We start from the raw sequence: 27342 nt of genomic DNA, 5'->3' as shown, positions 1-27342 counted from the left end.
AACATTATTTTTGAAAACTGTTATTTAATGCAATGTGTCTATATGTCCATAGCATCTCTTTTCAGAATTTTGCAATAAGACCTTTTGCGTTTCTTGTGTTTAGATTATTGATTAGTGTAGTGGCCAGATTTGTGTGATGGCATTTCCTCCTCTTTCTGAGGATTTAGTGTACAGCAGCAGATGTCCGCAGTCAGTCCTTATCTCTTTATCCCTGTGGATAGTTGAGGGCTAGAGTTTTCCCAGGTGACAACAGATGAGGCTTTAGAAAATGCTTAAAGACGCAGGGCCGCACACAGCACATGCGTACGTTTGTTTGACTGATTCTTACCTTTCAAGCACAGGCCTGAATTTTCTCTGGGAGGATGGAATACTGGTGGAACTTGTTGAATGTTCTCACTTTTTGGGAACTGACTCAGATGCTATCATGCTATTGTCTGGTGCGACATAAACTGCCAGTTTTATGGATTATGCCACTCAGCGGAGATCCAGGGAGGGGCAACATTACAGCAGAGGTGCTTCCTGCTGTTGAGCTAGCACTGCATCATTTGAGTGAGCAGCCTTCTCCTTTAGGTGACTACGAGCTTCAGTTTCATCTTACAGACTCGGAGGTAACACAACAGACATGCTGCTTTTCCTTATTCGATTGATTAAGTTAATAGAAGCTCTCTATTCTTCCAGACTCCCAGATTCTAAATCAGATAGTTCACACAACAATTAAAATTCTGTCATTATTTACTCACGCTCATGTCATTTCAAACCTGTATTACTTTCTATACAGCCTATACCATGTATTTAAATATCAATATATATCTAACAGAGATATTTTGAAAATGTTTCAGTGTTGTTTTGGAGTTTTTGTCTATACAATGAAAGTAAGTGGGTCTAAAATAACATTGCATGGACAATGTCATAAAGGTTTGGAATGACATTGAGACAATAAATTATGAAAGTATTTTAATGTTTCAGTGAACTCTCTCTTTAAATTCTCTCAGATAGCAAGCAGTTTTACTGTATCAATACATAAAAAAACAACAACACGTTACAGGGGTATATTTAATATATTTACTAATTATTAATTTCTGTTATTATAGTTAGGTGTTTATAAATTAAAGAGCCCTACTGTTACGGTATGTGGTTGTAGTAAGGAGCGCACGACGAGGAGTAGGCGAAAAGGAGATTTTTAATGAGCATCAACACGCAGTACATTTACAAACTTAAGATCTGACAAAAGACAGAAGGAGAACTGAGGACTTATAAAGGGATCAGCCAAACGAGGAAACAAGATAATTAACTTAACACAGGTGATGAGAATGAATGATTAACAGATGACTAGAAACTAGAACAGGAAATACCAAAAAAGGGCAAAAGGGAAACTAAACAGAAACCAAACCGTGACACCTACCAGTGTTGCTAATGCTACTGTTTTAAAACTTAAAATCTATGAATATCTATTTTTTTTTCCTTAAGAGAAGGCACAATGAAAAGCACAATTTGGAAATATTTCAACCTTATTGAGTAACGGTGTTCTAATGGCATACATAAAAGTAGTTTGTCTGTTAATGATATAAACATGGTAACCCTATTATCTAATATTTGTAGTGTTGTTTACATATATTGTGCATGGTAATCACACGGTTCTACATTTCCACCGATCAATCAGTACTTTGGTAAATCCACCCCATTGCTCTGCACTATTGTTCTCTTTCTGCTTTTAGTGTGATAACAGCAAAGCACTCAAAGCATTTTTTGACACCATATTCAATGGCCCCAAACCCGTCATGATCTTTGGAGGGGTGTGTTCGTCAGTGACGTCTATCCTAGCCCAGTCTCTGGAAGGTTGGAACCTTGTGCAGGTACTCATTCAATCAGATGATTATTGTCACTTCCATATTTGTATTGGTAAACAGAAGGAATATCTTGAGAGACTTGGTGTTTTATTTGTTTTTGTCAAATATTTCGGTGTTTCTCAGCTGTCATTTGCAGTAACAGCACCTTCCTTGGCCAACAAAAGCAGATTTCCAAACTTCTTTCGTACTGTGCCGTCAGACAGTGCAGTTAATGTGGCGCTGGTGAGGTTTCTCAGGCAGTATGGATGGAGTAGAGTTGGTACACTGACTCAGCGTGAGCAGAGGTTCACAGAGGTAATCCTAATTTGGAACATATGAATAAGTATATGGGGCTTGGTACAATGTGAACTGAAAACTCACCTTCTCTTGAAAAGGTACAGAGAGATTTAAGCAGGCATCTGGAGGTGGCTAACATCCAGCTTGCAGAGGCCGAGAGCTTCTTTGAAGCCCCCTGTGATTGTGTGAAAAAACTGAAGGCACGTAGGGTCTAGTTTCCTCACAGACATTATATAAATCAATAAAGAACTTTTCAAAACTTATTTATTCTAGAGTGCATCATTACGGAGTGGCATGAAAGAAAGAAATTAAATGAAATGAAAGAGGTTGTTTTTTATAATACATATCCACAGATCACAGTGCATAATGTTTATTTATCTGTAGACATTTATCGCCTTGACACACGTTTTTTTTTTTTTTACTTACAGGACAATGATGTGAGAATAGTGATTGCTCATTTTGATGTGAGCTTAGCTGCTGAAGTCTTCTGCTGTGTAAGTATTATATTCAAGTTAGCATCTTATCACTTAAGTTAGCACCACACCTTTATACAGCATAAACATACTTTTATGTCACAGGTGTATAATCTCAGCATGTATGGCCAAAAGTACCAGTGGATTCTACCAGGCTGGACCCAAGCCAACTTGCGGACTAACAACGGATCCTCAAACTGCACAGCTGAAAACATACTGACTGCCATAGAGGGATCCATCAGTGCAGATATTGAGACTCTTAGCACTAGAAACATCAGAGGGATCTCTGGTAGGGTATGTTTGCTTTTGACTGCATCATCATCTTCTATTGGCATGAGCAAAGTGAGCATTGTTTTATAGGGATTGTTTTGTTTGTTTTCATATCCATACTGATTCCACTCAGACACCTCAGGAGTATGAGAAGGAGTATGACGAGAGACGACAGTTGAAGCGTCAGGATGCAAACAAGTTTCATGGCTTTGCTTATGATGGTACTTGGGTAACTGCTAAAGTTTTAACGAGAGTCATGGAGACTGTGAAATACAGAGAGAGATACAGCATCCATCGCAACTTTACTGTCACTGAACAGGAAGTGGGACAAATGATTGTGGAGGCCATGGACAAGATCAACTTCTTTGGTGTGACAGTGAGTACAAAATTTCAGAATTCTGCTTGAGAAATAGTGGCCATTAATTATGAGTAATTATGAAAACAAACACAATATGTATAAAATGTTCTCTGTTTATCTATCTTTTAGACATTTTGATCACACTTTATCTTAAGCTCCAGTTCTCGCAATTAACAAACCATTAACTATGACTTTTGCCTCAATAAACTCCTAATTTGGTGCTTATTAATAGTTAGTGCAGTAGTTGTTAAATTGGATTAGGGATGTAGAATATGGTCGTGCAGAATATGTGCTTTATAAGTACTAATAAACAGCCAATATGTTATTAATAGGCATGCTATTAAGTAACTAGTTAATAGTGAGAATTGGTCCCGTAATACTAAAGTATTACGACATTTCAAACATTAATGAGTAAATTAGATATTTACATAATACTTTCTCTGTTTCTTTTTCTTTTTCCTAGCTCTTTGTACTTTTTTAAATTTTACATTTGAATTTAATATTGCTAAAAATTGTTATGCAGGGTCACGTTATGTTCCAAAAAGGTGAAAGAATGGCCAATGTCAAGTTTGCTCAGTATCAAGGTACAGTACAGTTTTTTTGAGGCTTCCTAGCTTTCTTTACAAGGTCTTTTTATTATTATTGACAACAGTTTTTTCCTCCAAAGATGGAAGGGCTGTCGATACTGAAAAATATAGTGCCATTACAGATGAACTAGAGTTCATCAGTCCAATCAGATTTCAAAGTAAGTCTCTTAAAGAAAATATATCTGATATGTGTTTGTGCAGGCCTGGTGAAAAATAAGTGCCAGTGTAGTGAAATTCTGGTTAAACACTCAGTATTTGTTATAAAATAAAAATATGCATTTGCCTTCTACAGGGGATAAACCCACAAAGGACCGAACCCATGTGTACCCTCACAGGAAACGCATCAGTATATTTCTCTACAGTATTGTGGCATTTCTAACTTTCTTAGGAATTTTTAAAGCTTGCAGTTTCCTGGTTTTCAGTGTGAAACACCGCGATCATTGGTAAGTTGTGTTTTTGTGATCTTGAATGTATAAGCCTTTCATTCAACAGTGCGTTTCTTTAAACTATGTTCATGCATCTGTGATATTCTATTCTTTTGTCATTCACAGGGCCATTAGCATGTCAAGACCTTTTATGAACTCTTTGATTATTCTTGGTGCTGTGTTGTCTTATTGCTCCATTTTCTTCATGGGACTAGATGGGTCTTATGTTTCTGATAGAGTATTTGAAGTTTCTTGCTCTGTAAGTACTTATGCAGTCAGAATTTTGTTATTTGAACAGCACTTTTATCCAGACATTAAGCCTTAGAACCAGATGATATTGATGTTGAGACCTGCTATGGGATTATATGTATATGATCTGTGGCATTATTCATAGGTACAAATCTCATGTCTATCTATTGGATGTACTGCAGCCTTTGGGGCCATGTTTGCAAAAACATGGACAATTCATTCATTCTTCAAAAACCATAGCACTGAAAAAAAGGTAAGAAAGATTCAGTATTTGTGCTTACTATTAAAAAAAGCTATATGTGACCCTGGACCACAAAACCAGGCTTAAGTCGCTGGGGTATATTTGTAGCAATAGCCAAAAATACATTGTATGGGTCAAATTTATTGATTTTTCTTTTATGCCAAAAATCATTAGGACATTAAGTAAAGATCATGTTCCATGAATATATTTTGCACATTTCCTACTGTAAATATATCAAAACTTATTTTTTGATCGGTAATATGCAGTGTTAAGAACTTCATTTGGACAACTAATGGTGATATTCTTGATATTTCGATTTTTTTTTTTCACCCTCAGATTCCAGATTTTGAAATAGTTGTATCTTGGCCAAATATTGTCATATCCTAACAAAGCATACATCAATGGAAAGCTTATTTATTCAGATTTCAGAAACTGACCCTTATGACTGGTTTTGTGGTCCAGGGTCACATATATTATGTGAAAATTATTTGTTTCTATTATTAAGTGTTACAGTGTGCCCTTCCTGTCTGTCTGTTTTTTTTTTTTTGGACTTTCCCCAGGCCACAAAGTACTATAGGCAGCTTCTCCTGATTATTTTTCTTTTGTTAATTGACCTGAGTTCATTAATTTGTCTGCAAATTTTGGACCCTTTGAGGAGAACAGTTAAGGAGTATCATATAGAGGTGAGTAACAACAAAAACACATTTCCCAAATCTCTCATGGAGCCAAGAACACTAAAGTGTTTAATTTGAAGTATGTACCATACGGAGCCCAATATATGATGCCAACTTTAAAATATATTAGTTCCCTATCTGTCGGTCACTACGTGACGACATTAGGGGATTTACCTGGGAGCCCCATCTTTTTCAAGATGCCGTTCCATCTGTGTCCTCTTGGTTGTGGTCGTTACCTGTCCGCGGATGATGGACACGATCGTTGTCTTCAGTGTCTGGGCATCCAACACGCTGAAGACGCGTTCGTGGATGAGTCATGTGCCTGTTGTGGGCGTATGAACATGACGGCGCTGCGATCTCGCCTTTCTTTTCTGAAAAGATTGGCACCCTCTGCCGCCACCCGCCCCGGTCTTTCTGACTCGAGCAGAGGACCGTCGGCTGGTGCTCTGGGAGATCTGAGGGTCACAGTAAGAGCTTCTCCGCCGGGTACGTCCCCACGGACCTCTTACTACTCACGTAGCGATCATCCCGTCCGGTTGCTGGGTGATTTTGCTGGTCCGTCCCGCGGGTCCACCAGCATTTCATTTGGTGCACCGCCCGAGGATCAGATGTTGATCGCAGCATCAGGGGATGGGCTTTCGTCCTCCGAGGATGAAGGTTCGGCGGGGCCCCCCTCGGGTGTGGTCACCACTACCGAACCGGACCCAGAATTGACAGCCATGCTTGCCCGGGTAGCCGCGGGGATCGGGCTGGAGGTCAACAGACCGCCCTCACGGCTGGATGATTGGTTTATCGGTGCGGGACGCGGACCGATAAACATGAGGAGCTGACGAAGTCGTGGACGGCCCCTTTCACAGCCAGAAGCCGCTCGCCTGTCTCCTCCGTCCCCACTACCCTCGATGGTGGGGCAGCTAGGGGGTACGAGGACATTCCACAGGTGGAGAGAGCGATTGCAGTGCACTTGTGCCCGCAAAACGCCGCCACTTGGAGGGGCCATCCACGTCTCCCGTCCAAAGCCTGTAAGCTGACGGCTGCTCTCGCGGCCACAGCTTGCAGTGCTGCGGGCCAGTCCACCTCTGCCTTGCATACCATGGCTATCCTGCAGGTTCACCAAGCCAAGGCTCTAAAACAAATGCACGAGGGTAGTCCCGACCCGGGGTTGATGCAGGAGCTGCGCATGGTGACTCCAAGTGCGTGGTCCAAGAGCGCCATCTCTGGCTCAACCTGGCAGAGATGAAGAACGTCGACAAAGTACGCTTTCTTGACATTCCATGTGGAGTTTACTTGAAATGAACTCTGGACCTTTTATCTGCTCATTGTAATTGGGATAATGAGGGAATAACACACACCTGGCCATGGAACAGCTGAGAAGCCAATTGTCCCATTACTTTTGGTCCCTTAACAAGTGGGAGGCACATATGCAAACTGTTGTAATTCCTACACCGTTGACCTGATTTGGATCCATTGTGGTGGTGTATAGAGCCAAAAATGTTAGAATTGTGTCGATGCCCCAATATTTATGGACCTGACTGTATATCTGTATATATATCTGTAAAAAAAAATGTTTTCCTTTTCTTTGGTTGTTTTTTAAAAGTATAGGTGGATGCATTTCTAGTGAGCCTGGGTTGATTTTTGTGTCAGTCTTTTTCTCTTTTTGTTTTAGGCTGATCCTCACGGTCAAGATTTTTTTATTCAGCCCTTTACGGAGCGATGTGAGAACACATACATGGGTTTCTGGATGACTGCATTCTATGTTTATAAGGGGATACTCCTGGTATGAGATTTGATTAAAAACATGTCAAACATGGGTCAGTTACAGTGCATCCGGAAAGTATGCACAGCAAGTCACTTTTTCCACTTTTTCATTTTATGTTACAGCCTTATTCCAAAATTAATTAAATTCATTATTTTCCTCAAAATCCTACAAACAATACCCCATTATGACAATGTGAACGAAGTTTGTTTGAAATCTTTGCAAATTAATTAAAAATAAAAAATGAAAAAAATCACATATATAGGTATTCAGTCTTTGCCAAGACACTCAAAGCTCAGGTGCATCCTGTTTCCACTGATCATCCTTGAGATGTTTCTACAACTTGATTGGAACTTAAATTCAGTTGATTGGACATGATTTGTAATGGCACATACTGTACCTGTCTATATAAGGTCCCACAGTTAACAGTGCATGTCAGAGCACAAACCAAGCTATGAAGTCCCAGGAATTGTCTGTAAAACTCTGAGACAGGATCATATCGAGGTACAGATCTGGGGAAGGGTACAGAAAAATTTCTGCAGCATTGAAGGTTCACAGAAGCATGTAGTCTCTATTATCCTTAATGGAAGAAGTTTGAAACAACCAGGACTCTTCCTAGAGCTGGCCTCCTGGTCAAACTGAGCAACTGATGGAGTAGGGCCTTGTCTTGACTGGTGTGGCAAGACTCAATCCTCTCTTCAGTTAATACACATGAAAACACACTTGGAATTTACAATTTACTCTGAGAAACAAGATTCTCTGGTCTGATAACCTCAATTCCAAGCATCATGTTTAAAGGAAACCAGCTCTGCTCATCACCTGCAGAGGATCATCCCAAAAGTAAAGTGTGCTCGTAGCAGCCTCGAGCTGTGGGGCTTTTTTTCAGCAGCAGGGACTGAGGGACTCGTCAGAGTAGAAGGAACGCTCACTGCAGCAGCTAAATATAGAGATAGCCTTAATGAAAACCTATCAGAGCATTCAGAACCTTAGACTGGGCAGAAGGTTCACCTTCCAACAGGACAATGACCCTAAACACACAGCAAGAGTGGTTTATAGACAACTCTGTGAATGTCCTTGAATGGCCCAGCCACAGTCTGGGATTGAACCCAATCAAATATTTCTGGAGAAACCTGAAAATGTGCATCTGCCCCCATCCAACCTGACAGAGCTTGAGAGGTGAAGAGTCTAGGAGAAGAATGGCAGATAATTGCCAAGTGCTGATGAGCAAAGCTTGTCGCGTCAAGCAAAAAGACTTGAGGCTGTAATTGGTGCCAAAGGTGCTTCAACAAAGTAATGAGCAAAGGCTGTGAACACTTACTGTATATACTTTTTTTTTCTTCTCTTTTTTTTTTTTTTTTTAATAAATTTGCAAAGATTTCAAACAAACTTTTCACATTGTCATCATGGGGTATTGTTTGTAGAATTTTGAGGAAAATAATGAATTTTATTAATTTTGGAATAAGGATGTAACATAACAAAATGTGGAAAAAGTGAAGCGATGTGAATACTTTCCAGATGCACTGTATATAGCAATTATGAAACCGATGGCAAATGGACAGAATGTATTTGCACATATCTTTGTCTCCTATCCAGCTGAGCACCTGTTTCCTGGCCTGGACCACATGCCACATAAACATCCCTGCCATAAATGATAGCAGGAGTATCCGATACAGTGTGTTTGTATCAGTCCCAGTGATTCTGATTGGTACATGTGCATCCATGCTGTGGCAGGATCAGCCAAATGTGCAGTTCTGCATTGTGACCCTTGTGATTATCACATGCTGCTGTAGCACTCTTTGTATGGTGTTTATTCCAAAGGTATGATGTGCATATGAACTGAAATGCTATTCAGATGTGTAGAGTTCTTAAGAAATTAGTCTATATTTGTATATATTTTGTATTATATTCTACTTCTGTCTATTCTCATTTATTTACATTTTATTAAATCCATTTATATTATCCTGCAGATTATTATAATAAGGATGGGTCCTGATCCTGCATTCTTGTCAAGGAGGTTCCACCTCACACAGTGGTGTAGTGAATTAGAAAAGGAGACCAGACAAGACAATGAGAAGAGGAGCATCATGGAGCAGAACAACCCAGGAGCATCTGGCCATGTGACTGACATGACACAAAACATCTTATCTAGTCTGGACATTCTACTGTCAGAAAACCTACACCACAAACGTCACATTAAAGAAGTGAGAAGCTTTTTGCATGTACATTTATTTACTTCGTAGATACTTGGTCAAAGATTTGAAAATTCTAAATCAGTGAGCATTCAGTGTCAATCCAAACAAACAGACAAATTCAAACTTGAAGTGAAACAAGAAAAAAAACATGCAAAAGTCTAATAACAATGAGCATTAAGTTGGACTTTAAATTGCATGAGTATTGGGTTACTGTGAGGGATTGATAAAGTGCCTTTAAAATCATTTGTATGCTGTTTTTTCATTTATTGTGATTTCCTGAAGCTGGATTCTGAACTGGAGGATTTGACCAGGCAACTGAATGTACTGACCCCTCACGTTATGGAGAATGTCATCATCAGAAGTTTTGTGCACAAAGCAGGTAGAAAAATGCTTGTGAGCACATTTGTGTACATGCAGCAAACACAGTATTTAAGGACTGATGGTTTAAGGCACTGAATGCAGAACACTTCCCATGGCACAAATCCCATGTTTTGTCAATACCTACAAACCAGCATTTGGTCACATACTTGAAAATGAAACATTTAGTTTAATATTTTGTTAGACCTCCAGAGATTGATTGCAATGTTTCACTCAACAAGAGTTCCAGGTCTTACTTTGTACTATATTAATTCAATTATTTATCAAATGGGAATTCAGAGGGATTTAGCTTCATTCAGACGTTTTGACGTTTTGTTTTGACTGGTTTTACTTTTTGTCTTTTCAGTCAAGGAGAAATGTCTGACTCTCCCTGAAAGCTCCAGCTGTAACAGGAATCTGCTGGAGGACGTTAACTCCCCAGAACTGTGCGTTTCATATATCGTTATCAATCCTTTAACAATGAGCAGGAATTTGGACGTGTGCAATCATCTGCAGTTTCCTTAAAGTTTGTTTTGAAAAGAATTTTCGGTCCCACTTTATATTAGGTGGCCTTAACTACTACTTACTTTCATTTAAATTGATAATTTGATACAATGTACTTATTGTGCACATACATGTATTTACATTGTACTTATATTTTTAAAAATACCTATATGTAGTTACATCTGTAATTAATTTCTGTAATTACATTTATAATTACACTGTTGACCCACCCCTTACACCTTAACCCACCCTTAAACCTACCCATACCTTCAAACCTGTCCCTAACCTTACCCATATCCCACCTCAATAGCAGCAAAAATTTTTGCAATACAATATGAACAAAATAAGTACATGTACTTACATCAAAAAGTAAGTACATAGTAGTTAAGGCCACCTAATATAAAGTGTGACCGAATTTTCAAAAAAATTCCAGATTGCTTAATTTACTGGATCTGTTTTTTTTTTCACAGCATTCAGCGCAGGCTGTCTCTGCAGTTACCCATTCTGCATCATGCTTATATGCCCTCTATTGGAGGAGTGGACTCCAGTCCTCTGAATAGCCCTTTTGAAAGCCCTCAACATTCGCCGATGCCCAGGACATATGGAGTGCTGGTGACAGGATTGTGATTTAGAGATAAAAAATGCCTATATAAAACTTCAAAATTACTTGTTTATTGTATATATGTAGTATATCTGGTAAATTGTAATGGAACTCAGAATTATAATTTAAATTAAAAAAGTGGAATATATGACCTGATTATATTTTGAGAACAGAACAGACATGAATATTTTGAGGCTCAAAGATAGAAAAAATATTATTTCATTTGATTGCTGTTAAGGGAGTTGCCATAGTTTCTAACACAAAAGTTTCAAAAACTTTTCCAGATTAATTAAGCAATGGAGCGATGTTTTGAAAAAATATACACTTCTCATGTGTATTTCTAAAACACTGAGGAAACACCCTTTAAGGGTGTTTTGTTTTTTTACAAACTCCGTAAAAAGTCAGTTTTTACTGAGTCAGTATACAATCCAAAAGCATAAAAAAAAATCATATTATTGTACCATGTTATATAACGCAGTGCACAGAATGACAGGATGTGGTTTCTCACTGTTCATTACGTCAAGATATCTGAGAAACAAATGTACTTAGCTGGATGAGTATGTGCATCAAACATTGTTGTTCCCCTTTTTTGTGACGTTTGTAACATGGTTGTAAACAGTAAGTGGTGTTTTGCAGGATCTTCATCCTCCATTACTGAAGATCTTTCATGAGTGATCAGTAACCTTTGACCAGAATCCTACATTTCCACTTGTTAAACTTCAGGTTCTTCGCTTCCTGCTGCTTGGTGGCAACACTTTATACAGCCATGGACAAAAATATCGGCACCCTTGATAAATATGGTCAAAGAAGGCTGTGAAAATTAATCTGCATTGTTAATCCTTTTGATCTTTTAATTTAAAAATTCACAAAAATCTAACCTTTCATTGGATAATAAGAATTTGGATAAGTAATAAGAATATATTCTTTGGCTTTTCTCATTGTGATGGATGATTAAGGGAATTTGGGCTTTGTTTTCTGTCCTATTTATATTTCTGTGAAACAGGAAGCCATGGCTGGATAATTTCATGTTCATAATCACCCTGGAGTGCTCAAAAGTGTGAATATGAATGGGAATATATTTCAGAGATATTTTACTCATAAGAATTTCTTGGGATGCCACATTGTGTCCAACGTGTATTTGAGAAAAACATTTATTTCATAATGATATTTCCCCCCATTTTAAATTCTTATTATTCAATGAAAGGTTAGATTTTTGTGAATTTTTTTAAATAAAAGTTCAAAAGGATTAACAATGCAGATTAATTTTCACAGCCTTCTTTGATCATATTTACAAAGGGTGCCAATATTTTTGGCCATGATTGTACATCAAGTAGGGGCACAGAGCTCAAACCCAGCATGGCAAAAGCCACTATCTGAAGCGAAAATGTGTGTCATACCATTTAAAGCATATGACAAAAATCTTTGGTACTATGATGAATCTCTTCTTTATTCACATCAAATTAAATAATTTCAAAAGCCAAACTATTTCATTTGGTTTTCAGTGATGTTGTCAGAAATTATCCAAGGCTGACACCGTATTGTTGAAGTAGTAATATCACTGTGAACTATCAGTCCTTCCCAGGAGGCAAAGTATTGTCTATCAAAGAACAGAAGCATTATCCAAACAACAGCTGGCGCGATGCAGGTTACAGTGGAGGGCAGGCACTTTACGTTGCATTGTCATAAAACTTTGACAATGCAACATGAGTGCACTGGAGAACAGAGCATGGACCACAAAATATCCTGCAAATAACAGCAAGTTCATCTCTGGATGACAAGGACATGATGCAAAATCCATCTTCATGAGTCTCTCAAGTCCCACCATTAAAAAGTCAATAAATGCATTTGAATAAAAACCCATTCCTTGCTCATTGTCTGTTATTAAGGTCAAAATGTATAGACTAAACTGCTGACTTTTGTGTGAATCAAGTGAATTTGATACCTTTAACATCTCCACATGTCTCTGAGAAAGACTATTTCTGATAAGCTCTGTGATTGAGAAATCTGACTTTCTGAAAGTTTCAAAAGACTGTACAGTAGCCACTTTGATGGCACTATAAACGAGTGGCATAATACTACAATTTGAGTGACTAGCGACTCGCTAGAACATGTATATTAAGAAAGATATATAGAACACGTAAAATGCTGTGTGTTACATATAAAGAGATAGACATATTTATTCTATTGATTGATGTAAGTTTGTTCATTTGTCTGCAAGATCCCTGGTGTCATGGAGTAAATGTTCATTAATCTAATAAAGCAGTCATGGTTTTATGGAAGTTATGGCTTTTTAAAGGCCTTTTAAACATGTGATTTAGATTTTTAAACATAAGGAATTATGAAGAGTCAAATCAAAATAAAAAATGTTGTCATTAACTCATCTTAGGTCCTGTGTACACTAGTGCGTTTTCGTTTTAAAACGGCGTTTTAGAATGAAAACGATCCCTGTTTTCACTGGAAAAACCGTAGCGTAACTGTAGCAAATATTATGCATTTTAAAACAAAAACGCACTACTGTAAACAGGGCCTTAATGCCATTCTAAACTTGCTATTCTAAAGACAGCACAAGGGTGAGTAAATTAGGCCTATGTCAGAATTTTTACCATCCCTTTAAAGAGATCACAAAGCAGGATCAGTTATTTACTCATTAATAATCCAGAACAGATTCTTGGATTTTATCCCTGAGAAAACTATGTGTTAGTCTGGAGTTATGCATTTTGTTTTAAATTTGAGAAGTCACCAGTTCAAGAAGTTCCCTAGTATTTTTTTTTCTTTCTAACATTAAACCATCACTCAGTTTAGCAATATGGTTTTTCAAGGACTATTTAATGATTTCATATCTGACTATAATTTAAAGTGGAAGTAATTCAAAAACAGAAATTAAATATGACCTTGTAAGAGACAGGAAGTGGTTTGTTACTCTACATGACAGTTGTTGAAGCAAAAACATGCAATATGACACAGTTTCATTAGAAAATTCTAAAATATTGTTTGCGTCAGATGTGAGTATTTTTTATTGATTATTTTTGTTGCAAAGACTAATTTGAGTGATGTTGCAGTATATCAAATTAAATATAAAAATTAACAACTTTTTACATGAATTCATACCATATTTAATACATATGAAGACTATGAATTTTAAACATGAGGTTTTGAATCATGAAAACATGTCTTACTATAAAAATGAAGTCGTGTCCAGTGCTGTTAAAAATCATCTCTACTGTGATCCACAATTGTAGAAGCACTGTCAGGTGGGGGTGAAGGGCTCAAATCCACCATTTCTATTTGTTCATTTTCAAGTTCTTTGGTTCTTGTTGGTGTGTATTGCCATTTCCTAATGCCCATCCAAATCAGAGGCAGTGACATCAGGAGCAGTATGCACAGTCCCACTATCTGAAAAAGTGCGTTCAAGTTTAAAAGAGTGCATTAAAACTTGGACAGGGAGAAATTTTAAACTAAATATTTAGGAACACACACACAATATAAGTGTAAAGCAACTTGATTTCATAATCACGCTCACCTGAGAATTATTTCGATAGCTAAAAAATGCCATTTGCTTTTCTGTGGTGTTGTCAGCTGTGACTAAAGGCTGACACCACGTTGTTGAAGCCGTTATATCCGTGTGAACCGTCAGTCCTTCCCATGAAGTCTTTGCACAGGCAAAGTATTGTCCATCAAAGAACAGCAGCATGATCCAGAGAACGGCTGGCATGAGACAAAGTAAAGCACAGTGCAAACAGCTCGAATAATTGCTGATTTGTGAGCTTTGGATATAAAACAAAAGTGCAAAAGAGAACAGAGCTGGAACTACAAAATATGCCGTTGAAAACACCAGATTCAGTTTTGGATTACAAGGGCATGCAAAGTCTATCTCCACAAGTTGCTCAAGTCCAAGCATCACAAAGCCGATAATGAAATTTGAATATAAAGGACTCTTCTTCACCGTGTTTTTCAAGCGTCCTATCCATTCCAACTTGCTCATTTTAAGCGTTAATAAGGAGAGAAATGTGTACTGACTACAATGTGCATAAATTTGGTGACTGAATGTTTTTTATGCTGAGTGTGTTGCGGTGCATTTGATATTTACACCTCTTTCAGGGTCTCATTTAGTGAGACAAGCCTCCATCTAAACTTGCTGTGTGATACTGACCTTTATTCTGTGGTTAGGTGGCACACTGGTCGCTTTAATGACAGTCAATGTGCAGCTCTAAATATTATTTAGTGTCATAAGTGATTCCTTTCTGAGTCATGGTGCAACATGCAGTGTTATATTATAAAAGCCATGGATACTGCAAGAAGATGGGTTTGACTGTGGCATGGTCCATTCAGAGATTCTCTAGAAGTGCATAGCACATTGGTGAGGCCATTCTCCTCTAAACCTTCTTGAATCTAGGCCTTTTCTTTCACATAACTGCTTACTAGATGGTTTTTATGCACCAAACTCTTGACGCTGTTGTGAAAATCCATTTTGTCAAATACTCAAACCACCCAGTCTGGCACCAGCAATTGGTCGTCGGCTGTTGCAAACTTGTGATTCATAAAGGACAGGTTGGGTTGGCTCAAATCTTAAGACTACTTTTTTCTATTGAAATTAATGGGAAATATATTTCTGCAAATCAGGCCTCTGAACACGTCAGACAGTTTGAGAGGGTGAGTAGTATTGGTAGTAAACAGATTAAGAATTACAGGGCATTAAAAAATTTCCATCATCCTACTGCATCATAATGCACTTAAGTTTACATCTGAGTTATCTTCCTTTTGCTTTGAATTATCAGCAACTGACATTATAGATGCTTCTGACTCTCTTTTGCACAATAAATATGGTTAATAAAACTGCAATTCAAATAAAAGATACACTAAAAGCCAATACTGAATAAAACAGTCTTCTAAATAGTAAGATCTTTTTCCCAACACTTACTGTGTTCATGCCCTTTTCAACTGGGTACTGTTTGTTCAACTGTGTGTGTTTCTTTCTGTCTTTTCTTTTCTTTTCTCTTTTTAAAATTGGTTGTGCAATTCTGGCTTTTCCCACTTTCCATTTGCCAGCAGAACAACACGACCTCTGGAGGAGAGTCTTTAGCACAGTTATAGGACTCTTAATCCATTAAACTAAAATTGTGCAATCTCAAAACTTTCCAAAACTCTGCCTGGACATGCCATGTTTGCTCAATTGACATTAACAGTGAAGCAAACATTTTGGAAAAGGGAGGATCACTGGATCAGGAAAGTATAAAAGTTGTTCTGGTAATAAATTCTCAGACACGCAGAAGTTTCAGTTTGCTGTGAACCAAGATGTCCTTCAAGACTGCACTGGGTCTGCTTCTCCTGGCCATGGTGGCCATGGTGGCTGAATCCTCGTGGGGCAATGGTACATTTACAAATCTTTTTCATTTTTGAAATATTTAATATTTCATTTAAATAACTAACAAGAATATGGATTAAAGTTGTTTTCAGCCTTAAACTGTTTTATTGTTAGCACTGGTGCACATTCACTGGAATGATCTATTTTCCATTATGTTAATCTCTTCAGGGAAAGGTAACTCTTACAATTATGACCTTTCCAAAATGTCTGACCTGAGGAAACTATACAACTCCAAAGTTTTCAATGCAGAGAGGATGACCAGACCTCTAGAGGGGATGACATTCCAATTGGGCAAACTTAGCCACTCTGGGGTCAGGTAAAATCAAGATACGATCCACATTTTTGTCCATTTATTTTGTGTTGTTGTATGCATCATGGTGAATACATCACAGTTGTATATTGAGGGGAGTGAGCGTTTTGATTTCTTATGCATTTTGTTTGCTGGTCTTGCTTTTAGAATCACTCTAGGAGATGGCACTAAATGGCTGGTCCATAAAGGAGATGGCTATGGCATCTCATCCCAGACTGTTGTTGTGGCTGCCCGTCATATGAGCAGTAACTGGAAGGCAAGTATTTTTGCAACTTTGGTGTAGCTTGAAGATAAGGGTCAGTATTTTATCTTTGTATTAAAGTCTACATTTAGCTTAGGACTTACTTAATACATGATTCACTATCAGTTTTGCTTAACTTTATCATTTTGTAATTTTTTTATTATTATTTTTTGACAGGTTGTTGAGATCAAAAATTTCCGTGGGAGCAAGACAGTGTCTGACTTTGTGAAGGCTGGAGGAACAGACTACACACTTTTGTTTGATAACTGCCATGATGCAGCTGGCAGGATGATGGATGGTTAAATTAACAACAATTACAGTATATGCTACATGTGAAGAAAGCATGATATACAGTACATCAATACTTTTTTAAAATCAATTCGATAATGCATTCTCAACTGTTACACTGCTGTGTTTATTAAATATTTTTAAATGCATGATTGTGTCTTAATTTATTGAATTTTAGTAATCTTCTGGAATTTAAAAATGGATGGCTCAGTATCAAAACTATTTAAATTTAGCTAACTCTCAACCCGTTTTGAAATTCAAAAATGTATATTATTAGATTATTCATGAGCTGTAGTTGTCGACAGAGGTTCATGTTCAGTTTATCCACAAGTTCTATACAGATTTCATTGGTCATGCCAACTACTGTGTTGCTTGTCTACAAAGCACTTTTAGACAGCTTTTGAAAACATTCCAGTTTTGATTCTTTGAGTTTCTGTTTCTGCATTTAGTGTGGAAATATTTTGCTTACATGTTACATATTTCATTCTGATTTGAAATGCAGTTTGGACACTTTCATTGTGACTAGACTGGTTGGGTTAATAAAAGTGTATTAAATTCACATCATACCTTTAGTTTGGGTATTATTAATTCTAAATTAATAATTAATTAATAATAAATTCTAAAGAAAAGGTTGCCAAAGAGGTTGGCCATTTGTAAAAGCCTATATTTTACTGCAACTTTTGCTCACCTGCAATTGAATGCTGTTTTGTACACTTTTTTCCCCTTTTTAGTTTAGTTCTGACTAATTTCTCAGAAGATGTGCTGTTTTTTTTAACTTTCCATTTGTTAGCAGAACAACACAAATGTAGAAATTCAAAACTTGAGCAGGTACCTATGACAAACTCTCAGAGGACTGAAGCTTCTTTATATTGATCACATTATGTCACATGTTACATATCCTCCTGAGACCCAGCTATGGAGTTTTTGCCTCTGTAGTGGACATTCTATTTCAGTGAATTTCTCTGAGACCTCACATGTCACAGTTGTTAGTCTGGATGTCCTGTACAGAGCACATTCAGGGCTTTATAGAGATACTAAATGATTGGAAGTTTCATCATGACCACACCCTCTCCTAGGTCTTTAAAAATGGCTAAATTTAATTTAATGAAACATTTGACATCCTTATGGAAATATGATTATATTTTGTAATTGTCATTTAAATCTGAATAATTTTCCAATTGTTTGTCATAAAGCAACATCTCAGGAAAATGTTATGGGTTTTCAAATTCAAATATGACTTCCTGTTCATACATGTCCCCTGTAGAGGACACCAGGACTAAAATGATGTGTATTATGCATTTTGGGAGACATAACAATTGAATAGGAAAATAAATTATATATCTATTTTGTTATGAAATATTAGATATTATTATGAAAATCTGGCCAATTATTACTCCCATTATGACCATTCTTTTTTCAACATGCTGTCCCAACAGCAACCCATTAATATGCAAATTAGATACAGTATAGATACACTGTGTTTAATGGGAAAACCAGTTTATGGAAATTTTTACATACATATTGCATAAAACAAAATGGCATATCAAATAATTTTGTTATATATTTTATAACATAGTTGAGAATCATCCTTAAACAAAGTTTAGAAAAAAAATCCTGAAACCAAAAAATGTATTGGTGATTTAAAAAAAAAAATCCCATTGTTTTTGCCTTTTTGATGTCTATTCATGCCATTTTATTTTTAGAAAAATTTAGTCCTAGTGTCCTCTACAGAGGACATAGAAAAAAATATGAATAAAATATAATTTTTCAAAAATGTTAATTTAATTTTTTTTTTCTAATGCTCTAAACAATGTAATGACATGAAAAAATACTAAATTCACAAAGCAGCCATATCACCCTGCAGCCCGAGACCGGTTGCCCACTGAAGCTAAGCAGGGTTGAGCCTGGTCAGTACCTGGATGGGAGACCTCCGGTGAAAACTAGGTTGCTGTTGGAAGAGGTGTTAGTGAGACCAGCAGGGGGTGCTCACCCTGTGGTCTGTGTGGGTCCTAACACCCCGGTATAGTGACGGGGACACTATATTGTCAAAAAGCACCATCTTTCGGATGAGACGTTAAACCGAGGTCCTGACTCTCTGTGATCATTAAAAATCCCATGGCACTTCTCGTAAAGAGTAGGGGTGTAACCCCGGTGTCCTGGCCAAATTCCCTCTACTGGCCCTTGTCTATGATGGCCTCCTAATAATCCCCATACACTTGAGTGGCTCAATGACTCTCTCTCCTCTCCACCTGTAGCTGGTGTGTGGTGAGCGCACTGGCGCCGTTGTGCTGTGGCAGCCGTCGCATCATCCAAGTGGATGCTGCACACTGGTGGTGGTTGAGGAGAGACCCCCCCCCCACATGATTGTAAAGTGCTTTGTGTGTACAGCAATACACAATAAAGCGCTATATAAATGCTTCATTCATGTCTTAAAGAAATAGCTCATTCAGATGTTTTTTAAGATTGCACTCACTCTCATTGTGAAATGTTTGCTGAGCTGCAAAATGGCTAGAAAGGCTCTGTTAAATTACAATACTATATAAAGAGAAAAAGAGATTTTATCCAGAAGTGATGTGCTGTTTGTACTGAAAGTGAAAAACCTGAATGATGGTGGATGAAGTTTGTATAAATAATAAAATAAGTTTGCCAAAGAGGCTGGCTAAATAGACACTCCCTAAAAATTATCCTGATTGTACCTCACCTGTTATCCCATGCCTTGCGCTTTGTGAGCAGCATTTATCATCACTTGCACTTAGTGTACAAGCGAGTGTACATTTATGAAATTAAGTTTAATTTGTCTTTACATAGCTATTCAGTTTGTTGACTGACACAAATAAAACCTTTGTTTTCCAAGGGAGTTTCTTTCATAACCTCTGCATGCATCTGCACGGCATGTTTATTTAGATAAGTCAGCAATGAATTCAGGGGATGATCCCACAGAAGTATAAAATGCTCCTGTAACAAAATCTCATCAGATTCTCAAGAGCTTCAGTTTGCTGTGAACAATGATGTCCTTCAAGACTGCACTGGTTATGCTACTCCTTGCTGTGTTGGCCATGGTGTCTGAATCCTCATCGGGCAAAGGTACGTTTATACATTTTGTTGATTTTCACTTTGCGTACAAGTACTCTTTTTACACTGTCTGCATCTTTAGACATTAATTTAAATAACCAACTGTGGTCTAAGGTTTGTTTTCTGCATCAAATAATTTTAAAGTTAGTAATAGTGCATATTTTAAGGAAAGTTCTTGAATCTTTTCAGAGAAGGGCCCCTACAAATATGACCTTTCCAATAAGTCTGATCTAAACAAACTCTACAACTCGAAAGTGTACATGGCAGAACTGTTCACCAGACCTCTGAATGGGATGACCCTCCAAATAGGCATACTGAGCCACTCATGAGTCAGGTAAAAGCAAGATTTAATCAACAGTTCTGTAATTATATCTTGTGTTGTATGCATATGGTGAATAAAAGGCTCAATGTATCACACTTGTATATTGAGTGGAGTGAATGTTATGCATGTTTTCTGCTTGTCTTGTTTTTAGAGTGACTCTGCAAGACGGCTCTAAATGGCTGATCCATAAAGGAGACAACTATGGCAAATCATCTCAGACCGTTGTTGTGGATGGCCATCATATGAGCAATAATTGGAAGGCAAGTAGGCATTTATTGATGAGAATAGATTCAAATCCTTTTAAATTTTGTATATAAGATACTCTAATAATTTTGGTCTTTGCTTAAACTTTTTTTCAGCTTAAAGAACAAAAAGATTTTGGTGGGAGCAAGACCGTGTCTGATTTCGTAAAGGCTGGAGGAGCGGAGTACAAACTTTTGTTTGATAACTGCCACAATGCAGCCAACCGGATGATGGATGATTAAATTTGCTACAGTGTAAAGTCACTGCACCTACATTGAAAATGTAGTTGTAATGTTCATGTTTAATGAAAAGAGTGGATGCTGAACATGGTGACACACAGTCTATACTGCCATGTTGCTTAAAGTAATTAATTATAATCTTTTAAATGTAGCCTTAGTCATGTTTTGAAATTTTAGAATGGAAAACAATATATTTTTCATTTTCAAGCATGTCATCATCATGATTAAAAAAAAATGAATAAAGCTGCTGAGCTGCAGATGGCGACAGAGGTTCATGTTTCCTTCATTTTTTCTTCAAGAGTCCTAACTGCAAAATGGCAAAGGTTGTGCAATATTTAAAGTGCCAGAAAAGTGTAAATCAATCTTAATTGATAGCCTACAAGCATGTGCAGAATAGTGATGCATCAGCTAATGTGTTAAGGGAGATAAATAGAAACATTCCATTTATTAGAATGCTAATTTAGTTCTCATAACACTACACATTAACATTATTCAAACCTGTGACCATGGGTATACTTTTACAGAATATATAAGTGACTTTTAATATCATTTTTTTAAACATGTAAATATTTGTCATTAATGTAGAATAAATATGTAAAATATATATATTTTTTTATTACACAAATTCAAAAACAATAATGTGTCCACAAATCCTTCATTAATAAACAGACACAAAAACTTTTCATACTGACTAAAACTTACAAATGTTGATATTCAGATGAAATGAAAAAAAAAGGAGAGCGTTAGATGTGTATAGATGAGATTTTGTCCCATCTTTGGCCAAAAGAAATGAATTATGGTGGGGTAATCTTGTCCAATCTTAACCTATAATTCACCACCATACAGCACAAGAGTGAAAGAGAGCACATTAAAAACTGTTTCTGAAATGCATTTTTTGAATAAGAGAGGCATGCATATGTTTAGTGCTTGAAGTTTGGCCAATTCATGTAAACTAACTATATCAAAATTGATAAAAACAGCATTTGCCACTATAGCAGAGATGGTTGATTTCAAGATGAAGTAAACGGGCTCTTTCTTTACAACAAAACAAACAAAACACAAAGCGCCTGGTTAACCTTGTATAATTGTCCCTCTCTGGCTCATGTTATGTTGTTATGTTATGTTATTTATTTTAATGTGTTGGCTGAGTCCTCATTGGGCAAAGGTACATTTACAATTCTTGATCATTAGTTAAACATTAGGAAAATAAAAATGTCCTTGATAAGGAAATGTCCTTGTATCAGAATAAAGTACGTTGATCAAAGGCTTGGTTGAGGGTACATTTTGAAAGCTGGTAAAATAGTTGCGCATATTATGTTCTTTAGCCAGTTTAGATGGAAACCATGCATGTTTATTGATGCATTTACAAATACTATGCAAATGCAATGCATGATTAAAGAGTTTAAGGTTTGCCTGATTTAATTTTAAGTTGGTATAAAGAAAATTTCTGGCATTTATACATGCAATATATTTCAGCTTCTTTATTTTTATAGATTCATAGATTATTTCTTTATGTTCATAGGTCTGTCCACGGGATGAAAGAGGATTTGTGTCTTGAACAAACTCAAAATGATTGAGAAACCTGCAAACTGACTGGGATATCTTTTGTGGTTGGCGCCAGGGTCAATGCCCCAGGACTACATGCAAAAATGGTACAAATTAATTTTGAAGGTCCAATTAAAAATGCAATAGAATCACTACGTTATAAAAAAACAAAACATGAATGTTGCAAAAGGATGTCTCGCTGTAGCTGTATTGAATGTATATGCTAATTTCAGAGATGCTCCTCTAAATCTTCTCAAATCAAGGCATTTTCATGCACTCAAGGATGATTTTTGTTTTAGTACAGTACTGTTTATGTATTTTTTTAATCAATTCTGGTTTTTCCCACTTTCCATTTGCCAGCAGAACAAACCTCGACCTCTGGAGGAGATTCAGAACTTTAGCAGTTATAAAACCTTAAAAAACCTTAAACTAACATTGTGCAATCCTGCTCTTTCCCCAAAATGCCATGTTTGTTCAGATAAAGTGGAGCAAACTTATGGAAAAGGGGAGGATCACTGGGTTCTCTAGTAACAAACTCTTAGACACTCAGAAGTTTAAATTTGCTTTGAATCATGACGTCCTTTAAGACTGGTCTGCTTCTCCTGGACATGGTTTCTGAATCCTCATCAAACAAAGGTACATTTTAAAATCTCTTTCATTTTAGCTTTGCGTACAATTCCTCTTTCTTCATTGTCTGCATATTCTCTACGTTTTTAATAACAAAAACAAAAAGATGTACGGTTTAGTTTACACACATAGGAATGACCTATATTCTGTAACACTCAATCTCTTTTAGACAAGGGCTCCTACAGTTATGATCTTTCCATATCTGATCTAAACACGCTCTACAACTCCAAAGTATAATTGGCAGAACTGTTTACCAGACCTCTGGATGGGTGGCCTTTCCAGTTTTCCGTATTACGCCACTCAGGAGTCAGGTAAAATCAAGACAGTTCTGTAAGTGTGTCTGTTCTGTGCATATTGAATGCATTATTGAGGGTAGTGATTGTCTTGAATTTTGTGCACACCTTCTGCTGGTCCTGCTATTAGAGTGACTATTGAAGATGGCTCTAAATGGCTGGTCCATAAAGGAGATGGCTATGGCATCTCATCCGAGACAGTTGTTGTGGATGACCGTCATATGAGCAGTGAATGGAAGGCAAGTATTTCTGCGACAAAGGAGAGTATTTTGATGTGAATTTTTATAGTTTTGGAAATAAGAGGATAATTAATACCTGATTTGATCTTTGCTTTTGTTTTTTACTAAACAGTTTAAAAAAGAAAAAAAAAATCATGGGACCAAGACAGTGTCTGATTTCGTGAGGACTGGAGGAACAGGCTATAAACTTTTGTTTGATAACTGCCATGATGCAGCCAACCGGATGATGAATGGTTAAATTTACTACAATATAAATTCACTGTAACCACAATGTAAATGTGTTGCATTAAAACAGTTTAATTTTTTACTTTAATTTTTGTTATCAGTTCGATCAAATTGATGCTGAAAATTGTGACACATACTGCTTTAATATTAATATTAATTAACAACATAAGTGTAAAAAAAAAATTCTTGAACTTGTTACTTATTCTAAAGCAGGGTGTCCAAACTCAGTCCTGGAGGGCCGGAGTCCTGCAGAGTTTAGCTCCAACTTGCCTCAACACACCTGCCTGAAAGTTTCTAGTATGCTTAGATTAGCTGTTTCAGGTGTGTTTGATAAGGGTTGGAGCTGAACTCTGCAGGACACCAGCCCTCCAGGACAAAGTTTCGAGACCTCTGTCCTAAAGAAACCATTGTACAATATACCCCTCCCAAGCAAGGCTGTGTAGCATATAAACACCTTCGGCTCTGTGTTTGTGTGTTGCCGCGCATGCATTTGTTTGCTGTTTGCCTTAGGCCATATAATGTAGGTGCTAAATAATATATATATATATATATATATCCCCCGGGGATAGGGGGATATAGACAGTATTGCAGGTGTTAAGCTGTGGCCATTTTTAATAGTAGAAATAAAAATAATTTAGTTCAGTTAGAGAACAGACAATTAAAGATTGAAAAATTAAAGAAATTAAAAATTGGAAGGTTTTTTTATTTGTTTCTAGGGCTGGGCGATATGACAAAAAAAAAAATCTTGATTTTCTCAGAACATTTGACCAATTCTCGATTTTGTACGATTTTAACTAGTCAACTTGAAAATCTAACTACAACATGATTCAAGCAACTTTTTCTTTTTTTAACCCTCTAGTTAAAGAAAATTCTATTCTAAGTGCACCACAAATGAAGTTATCATGATGTAAATGTTAAACAAATCACTAAATATCTTTGCAGAAAAGATGTATTCAGTTCCATTCAAGTTTATTTGTACAGCGCTTTTTACGATACAAATCGTTGCAAATCAGCTCTACAGGTATTTATATATTGCAGAACCTTAATATGTTTGACTTATGGCAAAATTTGGTAATTCTGTATGTTGTCTGAGCATTGGCATCCTCTGAGGGGTTGGCGTTATCTTTTCTCAGGTGTTCAAACGAGGAACAGGCAAACGAGGCTGTAACCTCAAAATAACCTTACTTCAGCCGGCAAGGCACAGACAGGAACACTGGGGAGTAACAAGTAGACCAGACGAAATCAAACGGAATAGACAGGACTATAAATACACAGGTAAATCATAGATAACGAGACAAACACAGCTGGACAAGGATTAACTAATGATCACATTAAACAAGGACAGGAAACAAACCAAATATGGACACAAGAGGCGGGAACACATGACACACACGACAGAGGACTGACAATCTTACTTGCCCTGACAAAAAATATTATAGTAAGCCAGGGTGGAAAAAGTGTGTAGTATCATATCATAAAAAAGCAAAGGAAGCATTTAAGGCATGGGATATAGCTGGTAGGCCCAGACAAGGCCTACTTTTGGACCAGAAAAAGTTAACAAATGCCAAGTATAAATATGCAGTTTGTTATATTTGTAAACATAAACAAGTGATGAGAGCTGATTTAATGGCGGAAAATCTACTTTGTAATAATGTGAATGCTTTCTGGAAGGACGTAAGATCAATAAATAGGAGTAATGTGACTACCATGCTCTGTTGAGGGTGTTTCTGGAGCTGAGAATATAGCAGAATTGTGGAGACAGCATTATACTCTGTTTAATTGTGTAAAGAGTGAGCCATGTAAAGTGGAAGTAGTCTCTAGTATGGATACAGGAAGTATTACAACAAATGAGGTTTATCAAGCAATTATTCAGCTTAAGGAAGGAAAAACTGGAGGCATAGATCAAATTACTACTGAACACTTAAAATTTGCGAGTCTTAGGCTTGTGGTTCTTCTCGCAATTTGCTTTACTGGATTTATGATACATGGGCTGTTGCCAGAGTACAGAGTGCAGTAAAACATACATATTAGCCAGCTACTGTATTTTTTGCGGAAAAGTACTTCAATCACAGCTCCCAGTTTGTTTGTTTTTACCGTAAAACTAAGTTTAGTGCATAAAACATACATATTACATGAAATGTCCCGTGAGATCTGTTATTTGTTTCTCTGAATATACTAAGGATACTGTTAACCAATTAACACGTTTTTTCTGTTGCATTTTTACAATCTTTTATCGTTAAAATTACAAACAAAAAAAATCCAGTGTATATTTCACTCCAACTGTGCACTGTTATTGCTCACCTACATTTTAATACTGTTTTTTCCTTTTTAGTTTATTTCTGGCAAGGAATTCTGGCTTTTCTTACTTTCCATTTGCCAGCAGAACAACACATAGAAATTCATAACTTTAAAGGGAGAGTAATCAAGCTAAATTGATTTCAAAATTGATTTAGCCTCATACACTGTTAATTACAATAAATGTCTGAAAGAACGTGCCAAAAATAGAAAAAAAAACTTTAGACTTGACTTGGACTTGGACCTCAAAGACTTTAGACTTGACTTGACTTGGACTTGGACCGCAGGGACTTGTGAAAATGTCTGATCTGAGGAAACAATATAACTCCAAAGTATACATGGCAGAACTGTTCACAAGACCTCTGGAGGGGATGCATGGCACATTTGGGATACACCACTCAGGAGTCAGGTAAAATCCACCAGGGCCGGTTGCATAAACTTAGCCAGTTAAGACTGTGTCCTAAGAACTAGTCTGACCAACTAGCAGTTAGCCAAAGAGTAATGAGTCCTTTTTTTTTGGATTCATATAAGACCTATGTTTTTATGTAACAACATAAAAAGATTATGACCCGTTTTTAAGTAAAAAAAAAGAGATGATCAATTTTTTAAGTCTTTTATGCAACAGGCCGCAGGATGATATATAATCAACACTTCTATATGTACCATGTTATATGCATAATATTTAATAAAAGGCTCAATACATTACACTTGTTTATTCAGAAGTAAGTGTCTCTTGAATGTTGTGCATTTCTTCTGCTGGTCTTGCTTTTAGAGTGACTCTGGAAGACGGCTCTAAATGGCTGATCCATAAAGGAAAACGTTATGGCGAATCATCCGATACTGTTGTTGTGGCTGCCTGTCATATGAGCAGTAACTGGAAGGCAAGTATTTCAGCAACAAAGGACAGTATTTATTGATGTGAATGCATTATATTCCCTTTTAAATGTAAGTTTTTTTTTTTTTTTTTTTAATAAGACGATATATCAACGACAAATGTATTTAATACCTGATGCAGTCTAATCATTCTAGTGATCTTTTCTTAACAATTTTTAACTAAACAGTTTAAAAAACAGAAGATTTTTGGTGGAAGCAAGACAGTATCTGATTTGGTGAGGGATGGAGGAACAAACTACGACCTTTTGTTTGATAACTGCCATCATGCATCCAATCGGATGATGGTTGGTTAAATTCACTGTAAATATGCTGCATAAGTTCAGTTTTTGTTATCAGTTTG

General features: G+C 36.8%; 2 protein-coding genes and 1 pseudogene across 3 annotated transcripts; all 3 read left to right on the top strand.

Moving 5' to 3' along the window:
• Positions 1-362: 362 nt before the first annotated feature.
• LOC306887408 (gamma-aminobutyric acid type B receptor subunit 2) lies at positions 363-11237 on the top strand (the record flags this gene model as incomplete). The annotated part of the gene is made up of 19 exons (XM_079445103.1): positions 363-608; positions 1716-1853; positions 1971-2141; positions 2222-2323; positions 2552-2617; positions 2702-2890; positions 3000-3242; positions 3748-3808; positions 3892-3969; positions 4104-4254; positions 4363-4495; positions 4631-4738; positions 5287-5409; positions 7064-7174; positions 8747-8971; positions 9121-9354; positions 9628-9724; positions 10070-10148; positions 10677-11237. The coding sequence occupies 19 exons, from the start codon at positions 363-365 to the stop codon at positions 10831-10833; spliced, it is 2712 nt and encodes a 903-aa protein (XP_079301229.1). The 3' UTR covers positions 10834-11237.
• A 4611-nt stretch (positions 11238-15848) lies between these two features.
• Positions 15849-17157, top strand: LOC306887931 (uncharacterized protein). Its single transcript, XM_079445980.1, has 4 exons — positions 15849-16175; positions 16338-16485; positions 16627-16735; positions 16898-17157. The coding sequence occupies exons 1-4, from the start codon at positions 16100-16102 to the stop codon at positions 17021-17023; spliced, it is 459 nt and encodes a 152-aa protein (XP_079302106.1). The 5' UTR covers positions 15849-16099; the 3' UTR covers positions 17024-17157.
• A 2856-nt stretch (positions 17158-20013) lies between these two features.
• LOC306887819 lies at positions 20014-23901 on the top strand (annotated as a pseudogene). Its single transcript, XR_013785961.1, has 4 exons — positions 20014-20092; positions 20270-20414; positions 23480-23588; positions 23701-23901. The product of XR_013785961.1 is annotated as an uncharacterized misc_RNA (transcript).
• Positions 23902-27342: the final 3441 nt, after the last annotated feature.

This window comes from Barbus barbus, assembly GCF_936440315.1.
Source record: "Barbus barbus genome assembly, chromosome: 21".
In the NCBI taxonomy this organism is placed as follows: domain Eukaryota; kingdom Metazoa; phylum Chordata; class Actinopteri; order Cypriniformes; family Cyprinidae; genus Barbus; species Barbus barbus.
The sequence above is the reverse complement of the archived record's forward strand: the minus strand, read 5'-3'. Positions and strand labels throughout refer to the sequence as shown.

What these genes read in the sequence shown, in the direction of transcription:
- LOC306887931 (XM_079445980.1), top strand. Translation starts at nt 16,100, where the DNA reads ATGTCCTTCAAGACTGCACTGGGTCTGCTTCTCCTGGCCATGGTGGCC. An exon ending in TGAATCCTCGTGGGGCAATG is followed by an intron (nt 16,176 to 16,337) that starts GTACATTTACAA and finishes TAATCTCTTCAG; the next exon opens with GGAAAGGTAACTCTTACAAT. An exon ending in ATATGAGCAGTAACTGGAAG is followed by an intron (nt 16,736 to 16,897) that starts GCAAGTATTTTT and finishes ATTTTTTGACAG; the next exon opens with GTTGTTGAGATCAAAAATTT.